This window comes from Strongyloides ratti (assembly GCF_001040885.1).
Source record: "Strongyloides ratti genome assembly S_ratti_ED321, chromosome : X".
In the NCBI taxonomy this organism is placed as follows: domain Eukaryota; kingdom Metazoa; phylum Nematoda; class Chromadorea; order Rhabditida; family Strongyloididae; genus Strongyloides; species Strongyloides ratti.
This window is the reverse complement of record NC_037309.1, coordinates 1,214,590-1,230,345: the sequence shown is the minus strand read 5'-3', so window position 1 is coordinate 1,230,345 and position 15,756 is coordinate 1,214,590. Positions and strand designations below refer to the sequence as shown.

Genomic DNA, 15,756 nt, shown 5'->3' with positions numbered 1-15,756 from the left:
TTATATATCAAAAATGAAGAATCGTTTTGTAATAAAGTATACTTCTCTTGAATAAACGTAAAAAATACAAAATTTTTCATTAGACTAAAACAATTTCCTTCAAAAAAATTTTATTTGTGAAACTAAAAAAAAATGTAAAAAATTTTTCATTATAAAGATTAATTCAAAAACAGAAAAGATGTGTAACAATAAAGTAATTAAAATAAAGATAATCAAATTGCTTAAAACTTTTTTGTTTTATAAGTTTATTCTCGAGACAGTTACGAGTATTAAATATTTTCAAATATCTTTTCTATTTTGAAAATTTACTTTTTTTAAAATTATTTTAAAAACGTGTTTTCAACATTTATTGTCATTAATTAAAATTTGACTTTAAAATGATTAATTTGCAGCATTTGCTTATTTGGACTTTTTGACTTCAATATTTTTATAAAAACACAATTATTTGAATAATTTATTGCTGTTTTTATTATCAACATATTATTTTATATCAGAAAGTTTATTAAATTTTTAAAAAATATAAAATTTTTTAATAGTTTTTTGGTTTCTTTCTGAAGGCCATGTTTAGCATCCCTGTTAAGGTATGCTGCAGCAGTGACGACCATCACCAAAGAGGGGGAATAGATATGACCGTATTAAACAATAGTGATAATAATAATTCATTTTGATAATGATAATAAAACAAATAAAAATAATAAAATACAGTTTATGAAGTACTTATAGTTATTGTACTGGTACCCCTTCCGTGGGTTACCAGTAATTCCGGTTCTTACTTAGACGGGACTATATTGATAGACTACTGATTATTTCTCTTCATTCTTTCTCATATATATTTATACTTTTCTAGTTTCCGCCCTTTCTTGACTAATGCCATCCACTGACTAGCATTACTGTTTTTAATAATATAAATTACCATTTTAAAATAAATAAAAGAATATATAAAATATCATAGATTTTAATTTTTTTTGCAAACCAAATACTTTTTAATTTTTTTAGATCTTAATTAAACATATAAAACTCCTTATCGCTTTCATATTCTTAATTGAATGAAAGCTTTATTAAATTACCTTGATCCCTCCATCAAATATAATAATTTTACACACAAATTAGTATTAGTTTTTATTGAAACAATAGTATTAGTAAAAATAATTTTAACAATAATAAATAATAAGGAAATTAATATAATCTTGCTTTAGTTCTTCATATTTTGTATTTCTTGAGAATGATTGTCTTAATCTTCTTTTCTTTTTTTTATATTCTGTTTCTCTACTCCGCCTCAATGACAAAGCATTACGAACTATTTCAATTATCATATGTTATTTATTATGATTATACAACTTTTTTATTGTTGTTAATTTTACAATTTGTATTTTTATTAAATTTTTTGCAATATTAATAAAAAAATTAATATATATTTTTTTAGTTAAAAAATTTTTTTTCATACATCTATAAAGGTATTCTTTAAAATAAAACATAAAACTTTTTATAAAAAAAAAAATCAAGTAACTAATTATGTCAAAAACAATGATAATAAAAAATAAATATTTTGTATTAAAGTATTATTTCTAATGAAAATTTGAAGTTTTTTAAATATTTTTAAAACATTTTTAATATTTTTTTATAAAGTTTTGTATTATAAATTGACTTAAAATGGTCAAAAAAATATGTTGCAATTTTTTGAATTTAATATATTATAAAAATTTCTTTAAATATAATAAATATTATTATGTGTTAAATGTAAAATTTCTAATGGCGTCCATGGTTTTTATTTTGGATAAAGGATGATGTAGGGGCCGTTAGACATACCATGTTGGCAAAATAATAATAATAACATTATGAAATGTTTATACTTTATTCAATTGTAGAAAATAATACAATGTAATTAGTAATTAATATAATATATTAATGCCTTCCGTGCCATATTATAATAATTTCTTTATCTGTTCTTGAGATTAGTAAGTTTACAATTTAGAATAGAACTAAAGTTAAAATTACTCTATATTACTTATTCTTCTTCCTTTTATACTGTCATTTTCTATCCGCCTTCTTATATCTAATGCCAATATTCTATTATCATTACTGTTTGCCAAAAATGATTTTTTTTTATATTTATAATTTTTTTGATTTAATTAGTTTCAAAAAATTAAATTTAATAAAAATTAATTATTTATATTAAAAATCTAACTTTTTTTTTATATAAAATTATTAAATAAAAAAAAATGTCATTTTAAATTTTAAAAAAGAAATTGGTAAATTTTTTAGTAATATTAATACGATTATTGTCGTTTTTTATATCAGCTTTTATTTATATTTATTTTAAAATTTTTTCATAATTGAAAAAAAATTTAAAGCAGTTTGAAGAATTAAATCTTATAAATTAAAATAAGTAAGTAAAAAAACTTTAAAAAGTATTTTTCACTTTTGTAATTTGTAAAAAAATATTTTTTAATATATTAAATTATTTATTACTACACCTTTAAATGAAATAACATAAAATCTTAGTAATATATCTAATTACTAATTGTTTTTTGATAATTTATATATTACGATTTTAAATAAAAAGAACTATGCTGTAAACTAAATTTTTCAAAGACAATATAATTGTTAATACAAAAAATATTTCTATTAATTTTAAAAAACTTTTAAATTTTATTTGTACATTTCAGTAGACAATTTTACTTAACAGAAACATCTTTTTAGTTTTTTTAATTTTGTAAAAATAAATTTAATAAAGGTTAATTTTGCAACAATTATCTTAAATTTATAATATACTTAAATATAAAATAAAATATTATTTATTTTAAAATATAATGCATAAATATGATTTTTTTTTAAATAATATGTTTGTATTTATTAAGCTGTTTATTAAAGTAGGATAAATTTATTTTGTTTTTCCTTTAGGTGGACAGTCGCTGAAAGTTTTTTGTATTGTTGCAACCCAATCAGCAGAAGATTGAAGTGTTAATTCAATATCTGCATTAAAATCATTATTTTGGGCTTGTTCTAAAGAGTTCTTTATATATGATTGACCAAAAGAAAAACAATAACTGTATACATATTCTCCCATTTTTGCCCCTATCTGGTCAGTTTTAGGTTTGCAATTATGAAAAAGACACATTCTGCAACCTTTATAAAAATGTTTTAAATTATAAAGAATTATTACTTACTTGGATAATTAGGTGGTATTGTCCAATGTCCTGTAACTTGTCCCAATCCTCTACTGTCAGTTAAACTACTATTCAATACAATATAATTATACAAACTATTATGCTCATCATTATGCACTAGTTTAAAAATTGAAACATTTACATTTTCTTGATGTTGTCCATTACAAGTAACTTCTACATTACCAACAAACCATTTATCTACGGTTTGAATTTCTTTTGTGTCTGTTTCTTCATTTTGACAATTTGAAACCACAAAAATAATAGCAATAGTGATTAAAATATTGAAGAGGTAACTTTTACTACTATGCATTTTTATAATTTTTTAAAAATGAATAATTTATGTTTATTATGAAAAAATAAATTAATTATGAAAACTTTGAATTGTTGTAAATTTTTATAGTTTTTTATTGTTTATTAAAATATAAGTTTAATTAAATATTTTAAGTAACTTTATGTTTCACCAACCAATAATATCATAATGAACAAAAATTTTTATACAACATAAAAAAAGTATTGAAAGCATTTTAATATCAATACATAAGAAACCAAATAATTATCTTAATGTCAAAATATAATTTTGGTAACTTTTATAAAAAAAGTTATTAAAATATTTTTAATTTTTGTAAAAAGTAATTTAAAAAACACTCAAAATAAAAATAATTAAGTAAATATAATTTTAAATGTAAATCAAATGAAAACAACTTCAAAGAATAAAAGAAAAAACATGAAACAAAAATTTATTTTTAAAATATTTTATTTAAAAATAAAAAAAAATTTTTTCAGGCTATTTTCTTAAAATTACTTGTTTAACTAATTTGATCTATGTATTCATTCTTTAATTTTTAATATATTTTTTTTTACAAAATCCTTGTAAAACTGTAACTTTTATAAAATATATTATTTCCAGAAATCATAAAAAATTTAATTTATATATTAAAACAATATATTTTATAACTCAAAAAATTTATTTAGACAAGTTATATTGTTAAGTAAAATATTTTTAAATTAATTTTAACATATTTAAGTTTTACCTGAACAATTAAATTAAAAATAAGACAATATAAAAAATCTAAAGACTTATAAGTATCATGAAGGTTTGGTACAATCATTCAATCTAAGTAATCATTTTATGTCTTTATAAGCAATAGATAAGATTTTTTTAATCATTTTATTGTAATCTGTTGCTTATATTAATTGTTTTAGTTTTAGGAGTTATTATATATATCGTAAAACTCATATTGTATTACTCTAAGTGATAAGGGATATATATTAAGTGTAGGTTATAATATTTCATATATTCTTTTACCTTATTTATTAGGGTCACTTAATAACTTAATTATCTGATATCTTATCTTATTATTGTGATTGTGTTAATTAAATAAAGTTTAATATTGAATATAAACGCATAAAATATTTATTGACTGTAAAAGTATATGAAAATTTAATTTTAACTGAATGATAAATTAATTTTTCTATCATATTTAAAATTATAAAAATAATTCCTCTTTAGTGTTATTGAATTATGTTTTTTTTTCTTGATAGAATAAAATTTGTTTTCAGAAATTGAAGGAAAATATAAAACTAATATCAAATAAGATTAATTGATATTTATTCACCAACAGTATGTTTAATGTATGTTATAAGTTATCATGTCAACTTGACAATTGTTATGAAAAAATTATAAATATGTTAATAAATTAATAACTTTAATAAATTGTTTGTCATGAAAAAAAATTTTTTGTTACGTGTATATTATTAAATTATCAAAAATCTCTTTGTATTAAAATACAATTTTTATCTTCTTTATTTTAAATCTGATGATTTTGTTTTTTAATTCACTAAATGTTATTTATTTTAAATTAAATTTTTAATATCATGATTACATAAATTTATATTGTTAATTTAATGTATTTAAATAATTTTTTTTTATTTAAAATATTATATTACATTTTTTTATCATTACAAATATATCTAAAATATTTTTAAAAATTAAACTTACAGTTTTCATTGTATATAATTTATGTAATTTTAAATAATTTTTTTAGATAAGTTTTCAAGTTTAACATTTAAAAGATTATTGAAAAATACATAAATATGTACATATTACAATTAAATACTTTAAAAATTCATTTGTTTTATCTTTAATAATTTTTTAAAAAATGTATTTTAAAAGTTTTTTTTTTTATACTCAAAAAGAAGATATCAAAAAGACGACTTGTTTTTAAGTCATTAAATAAAATAGTTTTTTTATATTGGTTAAAAAAAATTGCATGTATAAAATAAATATTGTAAGAATTATTAATGTTTATTTTTGAAGAAAATTTTAAAAGAGTGATTTGTACGCACCTGTTAATGTAAATGCTTTGCAGGCACTTTCTTTGAAACAAGCGATTTCGCCTTTGTTTTTGAAACGATAAGATAAACATCATTAAAAATATAACAATTTAAAAACATAAATTTTTTTAATAATGGCTTTAAAAATTTCTGTTTCTTAAGAACACAAAAAAACTTTTGAAATGAACAAATTTTTTTATATAACTAAAAATTTTAGAAATGGAGAAGAATTTTAATCAGATTTGTTTTATATGTAGAAGATAAATATTAATATTATGAAACTATTTTTAATAATGTCAATTGTTTTTTTTTAATAAGTTGTTCTTTAGTTAAACATTTGAAAAAGATATTAAAATATAAAAAAAAATTAATTTTTTTTATATTTATTCCTTTTGTTGCTTTAACAAAAAAAAACAATTAAAAATTTTTTTAATTTTTTTAAAATTAATTTAGAATAAAAATGTATTTATTATCTTATTTTTTTATATTTTTATATAAGATAATTTAAAAATAAATTAAAGTTGCAATAGTTTAAGGTATAACTTATAAAATTTTTAAAAAATTTTTCTTTCATAAGGTGTTTATAAATACATTAATTATATTAAATAAATATATATAATGCATGAAGTCTATAAACTTATATATAGAACAATTAGTACAAAAAAACAAAAAAATTTTTTTTTTAATTTTGTTAAATATAAAATAATAAAATTATTTAAAATTATTTTATTTATATAAAATATATTACACTATTATTAATTTAAGTAATTAAATTCTTTAAAAATAATTTTTTTGCTAGATGATTTTGTTAAAAGATCAAAATATCTAAGTATAGAAAAACATGTTTTGAGATATTTTCAAAATTAAAATGTCCATTTTCAAATGAATGTTATCTCATTCGAAAGAAAATCAAAAAATGTGTAATTTATATATTTCAAATTAATATAAGGTCAATTTAAAGTTTATGTTTTTATAAAAGTTTTAAAAAAAATAAAGAATTAGAGCTTATTTTTTTAAAATTAAATATCTTTGCTTAGACATAACTCATTTTCTAGTTAACGTTTTTGAATACCTTTTTTTAATATATATAACAAACGTTGTCATAGAGGTATCATTGTACTTTTCCTATAATTGATTTTAAAAATGTTATTTCAAGTTAAAATTTTATTTGCTAAAATACTTTTGTAAATTGCACTTTTCAGTATATGCTTTGTATCTCAAAAATGAAAAATCGTTTTGCGATAAAGTATACTTTTCTTGAATAAACGTAAAAAATACATAATTTGCCATTAGATTAAAAAAATTTCCCTTCAAAAAGTTATTAACTGTGAAACTAAAAAAAATGTAAAAAATTTTTCATTATAAAGATTAATTCAAAAACAGAAAAGACGTGTAACAATAAGGTAACTAAAATAAAGATAATCAAATTGCTTAAAACTCTTTTGTTTTAAAAAGTTATTTTTGAGAAAGTTTATTTAATCTTTAAAAAAACTTAAAAAATTTTTTTACTAGTTTCTTGGCTTTTATTATATGAATTACCGTTTTGAAATAAATTAAAGAATATATAAAATATCAATGATTGTAACTTTTTTTGTAACCCAAATATTTTTTTATTATTTTAGATCTTAATTGAACATATAAAACTATTTCAATTATTATTTGTTATTATGATTATATAACTTTTTTATTCTTGTGAAAATTTATAATTTGTATTTTTATTAAATTTTTTGTAAAATTAATTAAATAATAAATAATTATTTTTTCAGGTATAGATTTTAAATTCATAAATCTGTAAAGCTATACTTTAAAATAAAACAAGAAATTTTTTTTTAAAAATAAAGTCAAGTAAATAATCAGATCAAATAAAAAGATAATTAAAATTAAATTTTTTATCTAAATTTAATATTGAAGTATTATATTAAATAATAACATTAAATTTTTAAAGTATGTTCTAAACTATTGTTAATATTTTTTTCACAAATAAACATTTTTATAAAGTTTTTTATTTTAATTTGAATTAAAATGATCAAAAAAGTATGTTGCATTTTTTTGAATTTATTAAATTATAAAAATTCTTTTAAATACAACAAGTATCATTATGCTTCCAATTAAATTTTTTTAAAAAATTATTTAATTAAAAAATTTTTATAATATGTTTATATTTAATCTAGTCGTTTTTTATGTTTTGTATTTAGAAAATATTAATCAAAAGTATATTCTTTTTTTATTTATAATGACAAAAAAAATCTGCCACACCTTCATAGTATAATTATTTAATAATAATATAATTAAATATTTTTAAAAAACTTATTTTAATATTAAAACAACTTTTTATAATTGATAACAGAAACATTACATAATGTTTAATAGTTTTAACACTTTTATTATTAGAGTAATAGTTTAACAATAGTGTATTTAATTTTTCTACTTTTAATAATAAATATTTATAATTTTATAAAAGATTTTATCATTTGTTTTATTATATTTTTTCCTATGTAGTTTAATGCTTTATTTTTAAGAAATTTTTTAATTGTTTCTAAAAGACTTTTTAAAATGTTTTTTTTTATTAAAATTAAAAAAATATAAGTAATTATAAAATTTTACAATGTTAAAAAAAGTATGACGATTTCATAAAAAAAATATAGAGAATATATAAGATAAACTTTTGAGGTTAAAAAAACATTTTTTTTAATAAAATAAATATTAATTAAAAGTTAATAAACTAAAATAATATGCAATTAAATAATTTTTTCTTCAATATATATATATATATATAAAAGTAATTTGTTAAAAATTAAACTTTATTTAAATGTTTAATTATTATTTATAATACAAAAGTATACAGTGATCTAAAATTTTGTAAAATCTTATACGAAATAATTAGTAATGCCATCAGAATTATGGCATTATAAAGAAAAAACGAATAGAAAAAATGCAATAAAAATACAGAAGGAGAAGAAAAAAAAGTCAGTTTTATTTCGATCTCTTTTTTTAGAATGACGACTTAAGTTAGATATCAAAACATATGTCAGGAAATGTATAATTGTACGAAATATTGTATTGTATGATTCTTGTACTTAATGGAAGTAATTATTTATGTTATCAATATTGTTATTATTATGCTAAATTGGTGAAATTCTAAATACTGCTACATCATCTCTTAACTGGTATAAAAACCATGAACGCCATCAAGAATTGTATTAAGTTAATTTATAATATTTTTCATAAAAATTTATTATTATAACAAATCTAAAAAAAATTAATCAAATAAAAAAAATTTAAACTTGATTAATAGGTTAATAAAATAGTAACCTTAAAACGGGATTAAACGATTTCTTTATTTTTCTTTAATAATTTAATATTAAAAAAAGAATAAAAAAAGAAACTATAGTGTCATTTTGAAAATTATAAAAATTGTAAAAAAAGATCGGTTTAAATTTTTATAAATGATTTACGAATGAAAAATGTTTAAGTAAATAGAAGAAAACAATAAAAAAAAGAACAAGAAGAACATAAATTAAAAAAAAGAAGAGAATTAAAATTAAAAAATACAACGATAGAAAAGAAAACGTTAAGAACGAGAAAGAAAAAACCCGCTTTGTAAGTCACAAAGATTGTAACAATGACACCAATTAGAATAATCTCAACAACGTTTTCTTCAGTTGTATGTAAAAAAAAAATTTATATTTACAAAAGTATCTAATAGAAAAATTTATAATTCATGCTAAATAAAAGTAGTATATCATAATCATTTTGTCTTTAATGTTTTATTATATTTAAAAAAAACAACAAAATGCCCTGATTTTTAATTAACAGAAATTTTTATTATTTATAAACTAATATAAATCAGAGATTGTTATTAGAATCTTAAATATAATCTTAAATATAAGCGAGAATCGTGTAAGGAAAATTTTTTAAGAATTTTTAATATTTTTTAACTTATACTAAGGTAAAAAAATGCAGTGATCACGAAAAGTTCAATAAGTTTTTGAAAAAATTGCGACTTCATATAGATATTGCAGCAAAAACTGCAAAGATTTTATTTGCTGTAACATTACAATTTCATAAGTTTATTTAGCAAAATTTGACTCAATGGTAAAAAAATATCAGAAAAAACGTTTCCAGCCTTATTTTTCCAACAAGATCAAGTTTTAAGTGAGATATGATAATCTAAAGTCAGGTATAAAATTTAAAATTTTTAAAACTCCATAACGTTTTGAAAAAAAACATTTATTAAAAAGAGAAAAAAAATTGCTTTTGGAGGATTTTTTTTTCTACATTTTGACTACTATGCCATGTCTTTACCATTTTCCGTTCTCGAGATATTCTTGGAAAAGTATAAAAACTTATTTAAATTATAAATTTTTCTTGACTTTTATCAGTCAATACTTATAAAAAACTCAATTTTTCAAAAAAGAAATGCACTTAAAAATTATTAACTTTTTTGTGCTCTTTCAAATGATATAAGTTCCATCTTTAATGAAATTTTCGTTCTCGAGATATAAGCAAAAACACATCTTCTACTTTAGAAATTTTTTTTATTTTTTAAAATTTTTAAAACTCTATATTTTTTTGAAAAAAAATGTTCTAGAGAATTGTTTTCTCTACATTTCGACTATTTTACCATTGCTATGTCATTTTCCTTTCTCGAGATATCCTTGGAATAGTGTAAAAAAATTTTTTAAAATTTGACTAATTTTGTGTCTTTTTTTTTCTTTTACTTGCTTATAATTTTTTAAAACACAATTTTTTTTAACATAACAATGAACATACATTTGATAGAGTATTTGATGCTCTTTCGAATGAGATTACTTTTAATAAAAACGGACGTTCCATTCTTGAGAAATTAAACAATAAATATTTAACAAAAAGATATCAATATAAACATTAGTTACAAAAAGTTTTTTTTGCAAATGTAAAATTGTTATTTTTTTAAATAATTTTTTTTTCTTTTTGAACAATACAAAGTTAAAAACTTTTATTCGACACAAATATGAAGATAAATAAATTAAATATAATTTTTTAATTTTTAGTTGCAAATCAGAAGTATTTTTTTTGCACTTATTAAACAATTTTCAAGAAAATATATTGTATTCTTAAAAAAAAAAAATATTTCTTATAAATTTAAAAGAAAAAAAATTATTTTTTACACTAATTTGATTTTTATAGCTATAAATGTAAAGGATAAATATCAATGTATAAAACTAATGATATTTATCTCATATTTTAATTATATTTTATCTATTAGTTTACAAATTTGTATTTAAAAAAATTTTTAAGAAATTTTTGAAAATATTTTATATACTTTAAATCACATTATATTTACTTTAAAAGAAACAAAAAATTAAAGATAATATAAAAAATTATTTAACATAATTTTAAATTTTTGTATATACTCTTAAAATTAAAAAAAAAGTTAATATGTGTAATATATATAGCAAAATTACATTAAAAAAATCAAGGAAATTATCAAAAAATATTTTATATGCATAAATCACGTTAAACATACGTTAAAAGTTACAAAAAATTTAAGTGTTTTGTATTTCTAACAAAATTGCATTGCAATCAAAAAATTAAGGATGATATCAAAAATTATTTTGTATACTTTAAACTACATTAAATATTCTTTAAATATTTTAAAACTTTAAAGCGTTTAGTAGATATTATTATTAAGAAATAATACTCAAACAATAGAATATCAAAAATATCCTATATATAGAGGAAAAATGACTTTCAAAAATTATTTTTAAAAATTAAATTTATATTAAAATTTTATAACGTAAAAAAACACACTGATACAATAAGCATATTTGTTTTTAAAAAATAATTTTTTTATTGTGATATTGCAGTATAAAGATAAAAAAGTAGCATCAATTATATTTGCTGCAAAATTGTTGTTTTAAATAATTTTAAGTTGAAATTTGAAGTATATGTAAAGATAGTTTAGTGAAACTGTTTTTCATATAAATATGTTAAAAAAAATAATTTTAAAGCAAGATATAAAGCTCTGAAATTAGGCTAAAAATGTTTTGAATTTTATTAATTTTTAATGTCTTATAACTTTTTAAAACAACAATTTACCACAAAAAAAATACTTTTTGGAAAATTTGAGACGCTAAATTTAAAGTATTATTTGGTTTTTGTAATTTTATTCGTTTTTAAGATAATCAAAAAATGAATTTTTTTATTAAAAAAATTTTTAATTATTCATGGCTTCTTATAAATATTTTTTTTAAACAGATGATAAAGTGAAAAATTATGTAACTTTTGAAGAAATTTCAAATAAATTACTTTAATCAAAAAATAATTATCGGCTCCAGAGATATGGCCAAAAAAAGATTTTTAAAAATACGAAAAATTTCATTTTTAATAAAAAAAAAATTTTATGCAAATTTTTGAAAAAATGTTAGTTAAACAAAAATTGTAAAATTATTAGAAAGATATTAATTACACATTAATTAATTCTTCTATGACTGAAATAAGTTTCATTCAAAAAGTATTTTTCATTCTTGAAATATGACAAAAAGAAAATGTGGTGTTTTTGTGATTTTTTAATTTTTTTTTCAAACGTGAAAAAAATACCGTTTAGAATAAATTTTTTGAAGTAAGTAAAAATAAACTTTGGGGTAATTTTGTTGGCTTTAATTAAAGATAAAAAGCAAGAAAAAATATTGTGATTTGATACATGAAACCCGCTGTAGACTGATTTCACATTACAAAAATGTTTTTTTTATATATACGTTTTACCAAAATTAATATATGCTTTATATCCTATATATATACAAAAAATTTTGTATATACTATATAATATATATGAATATTTATTTTTTGTAACATTTTTAAATATGAAATATTTGAAAAATTTTATATATATTATACGTGTATGTTTTAATTTTTTACGTCATACATATTTATTAATTTTATATATGATATATATTAACATTAAATTATATATAATGAAATATTTAAAAAAAATAGTTAATTAATCTTAACATTTAAAAGAGTACATTTTTCGATACGGTGATAAAGTGAAAATTTATGTAGCTTTTTAAGATCTTTCAGTTAAATTTAGTTTGGCTTGAAACTAATTTACGGCTTCTGTGATATGGTCAAAAAAAAAACTATTTATTAGTAATATGTTGTGAAATAATTTTTTTTCTATCAAACCACAAAATTTTGGAATAAATAATAAAGATAAACGTATTAATTTTAATTATTCAAATAAAATCTATTGCAAAATATAATTTAAAATATTATTTCTGCTTATGAAATTACTTTATTACCAAATAAAAAAAAACAATACAATAATATTACTACATTACATTTAAATATATATTTTAAGTACAATACATTTTTTAAACAAGAAATATGCATAATTTGGTTTATATTTTATAACTTTGCAATGCATTTAAAAATATATCTTAAACGTTTTCATATCTTAGTTGTATGAAAGTTTCGTTTTAATACCTGAATCCTTCCATCTAATACAATAAGTTTATATGTAAATTGATATTAGATTTATTTAACAACAATATTAGTGAAAATAATTAGAACAAAGATAAAAATAAGAGAATTAATATTAAATTAGCAGTAGATCTTCATGTTCTGTGTTTTCCTGAGAATGATTGCTTAGTTCTTACTTTCTTTCTTTTTTATACTCTGTTATTCTACTCCTCCTCAATGCCAGGGCATTACAGAGTGTTATCAAATATATCAAGCTTTTAAACCACCCCAATAATTAAAACAACTTAAATGTTAAAATAAAATGATTTACAAAAAAAAAACAATTAAAAGTTTTTTTTTAACTTTTAACAATATTTCTGTAAATATATTGTTTCTTGTGTTCTCATTAATTGAAATAGTTTAAAAAAATTATATGATATATTTACAACTGGATTTTACAAAATCATTATTGTTAGATCAAAACATTAAAAATGTTCAAGAAAATCAAATTTTATTAATTTTTAATAAATTGAAAAAATGGTCATTTTATAATAATAAAAATATATTATTCTTGCATAAATAATAAATTTTTGATATAAAAAGTAAGATGAATCTTCAGATTAATACAGCTAAATTATGAAATTTATATAATTGCTTGAAAAAATCAAAAATATTCATATCATTTAAACTTTTAATTTATTATTAAAATGAGGTAAATTTTTTAATGAAATGCTAAATGAGTGTTATTTAATATTTTATCTTTAAAACATTTAATAGTTTTGATAACTTTGATACAATGTTTACAATAATTATACAAAAGAAAAAAGTAAACTGTCAATTATTTTATTGTTAATATTAACAGATAAAAACTATTTTCAAAATGAGAAACTATGAAATAATTTTTTAGAAACAAAATAGATAATTAAAATTGATTTAAATAAAAAGTAACAGGAAAGATCATAGAAATAAAAGCAAAAAAGTAGCATAGATAAAAATAAAGCAAAAAAGACTTAAGATTAAATATGAAAACAGAAGAAAAATAATTATTTTTATTATAAAGATTGCTTCAATTTATGCGACACAAAATAATTTACCTATGATTTGTATAAATTTGAATAAAATGAGTTCTTTTAAAACCCTGGTAGTTTTAGAAATTATAATACTTTTTAAAATTTAAAATATCTACTAATTTTTAATAAAAAAATAACTTTTTTTTAGTAATGCCAGTCAGTAGACGGCATTATGTAGGCGGATTCAGAGAGTATAAAAAGGAGAAGAAATAGAAGACAAAGTTAGTTGTTGTCCAGGAAGTTGGTCTGCTCAAGTACCAGTTCAGCTCTGTCTTTATTTCTTTATTTATTTATTATTTATATTTTTCTGTTGTTATTACATTAATAAACGTATATATATATTAATCTATCTGTTCTATTTATTCCCCTTTGAAGCCCAAAACCGCTACATCATCTCTCAACAGAGATGAAAACCATGGGCGCCATTAGGTTTTATGACTTTTCAACATATTAAAAAAATTATTTGTGATTTTGTTTGCCATTAATAAGATGTCTTGCCCAAAAAAAACTGTATGTATAAAAAAATCCATAAAAATTTTAAGATACGACATTTAAAAAAAAATTTTTTTGATAAGCGCTATCTTTAATTTATTAATACTTGATGTTTAAAAGTAGACTAAAGTTTATATATTAAAATAATATGATAAAGGAATCTTATTGTTATCTATCTTGTCAATTATATAAAAATATTTTAGTAATTAATAAATTTTGTTATATATACTTATTTTTTTAGAACTCTTTCCAATGTTGTATGTATTTTCATTATCGTATCACAAAATTAAATTTATGATTTAGTTATTTGAAAATAAATATTTTATTAAAGTGCTTTAAAAAATAAAATTTAATAAATCTACTTTAAGAAATAAAAAACTATAACAAAAGTTCTAAAAAATTGCTTTTTATTTATAGAATATATAATATTTTCTTTTAATAAACAAAAATTCATGAGAAAAAAATATATTTAAAGAAAAATTAATAAATTATGATTAAATTAATAGATATAATAATAACTTTCAAGAATACAAATTTAAAAATTCTATAAAAAAATGTATATGTAGAGTGACGTGTTAAAAGATATTTAAATTTTTAATAATAAATAATGTTGCATTAATTATTTGTATAACTTTATATTTTTACAAAAGATCACTTTTGGAATTTAAAATTTCAAGTAATACAAAATGTTGAATTTTAACAAAATATAAAATTATTGTTAATAAAAGATAAATCTGCTTTTATTAAATATTTTTTAATGAAATTTTTTTTTAAGTTTTTTTAATGTTGAATAAGATTTTGTTACTGTCTGCAAAGATTATTTGTAACTTTTCAAATGGTAATTTTGAAAAAAAATAATTTTATAATATTTTAAATCGGTTCTTATAAACGCTGTTTTAAATTAATTTATTTAATATATTCTATTAAGCATAAAAAAGTTTATTTTCTCTAGTTATTATCATATATCTCGTATTAAAAAAATCATTTTAACACTAATAATATTAAAATCAAAAAAGTAAAATTGGTTTAAAAAATAAATACAAAAATTATTTATTTTAAAGTAGTATTATTTTTAATAAATACAAAGTATAAATTAAACTTTTAAATATATTTTGCTTGCTATCTTTTGAATCGTTGGCGTATTGAATCAATTTAAAAAATAGTTGACTTGAAAAAAAGTTTTGTAATAATTAAATTATAAGAATAAAGTATAAATTAGTAAGAAGAAATAATTATCTTTCTTATTATTT

The 15,756-nt window shown here is 17.8% G+C and overlaps 1 protein-coding gene across 1 annotated transcript; it reads right to left on the bottom strand.

Moving 5' to 3' along the window:
• Window positions 1–2,881: 2,881 nt before the first annotated feature.
• SRAE_X000026300 (Hypothetical protein) lies at window positions 2,882–3,477 on the bottom strand (the record flags this gene model as incomplete). Its single annotated transcript, XM_024644586.1, has 2 exons — window positions 2,882–3,126; window positions 3,168–3,477. 2 exons carry the CDS (start codon window positions 3,475–3,477, stop codon window positions 2,882–2,884), a joined length of 555 nt encoding a protein of 184 aa, XP_024510129.1.
• Window positions 3,478–15,756: the final 12,279 nt, after the last annotated feature.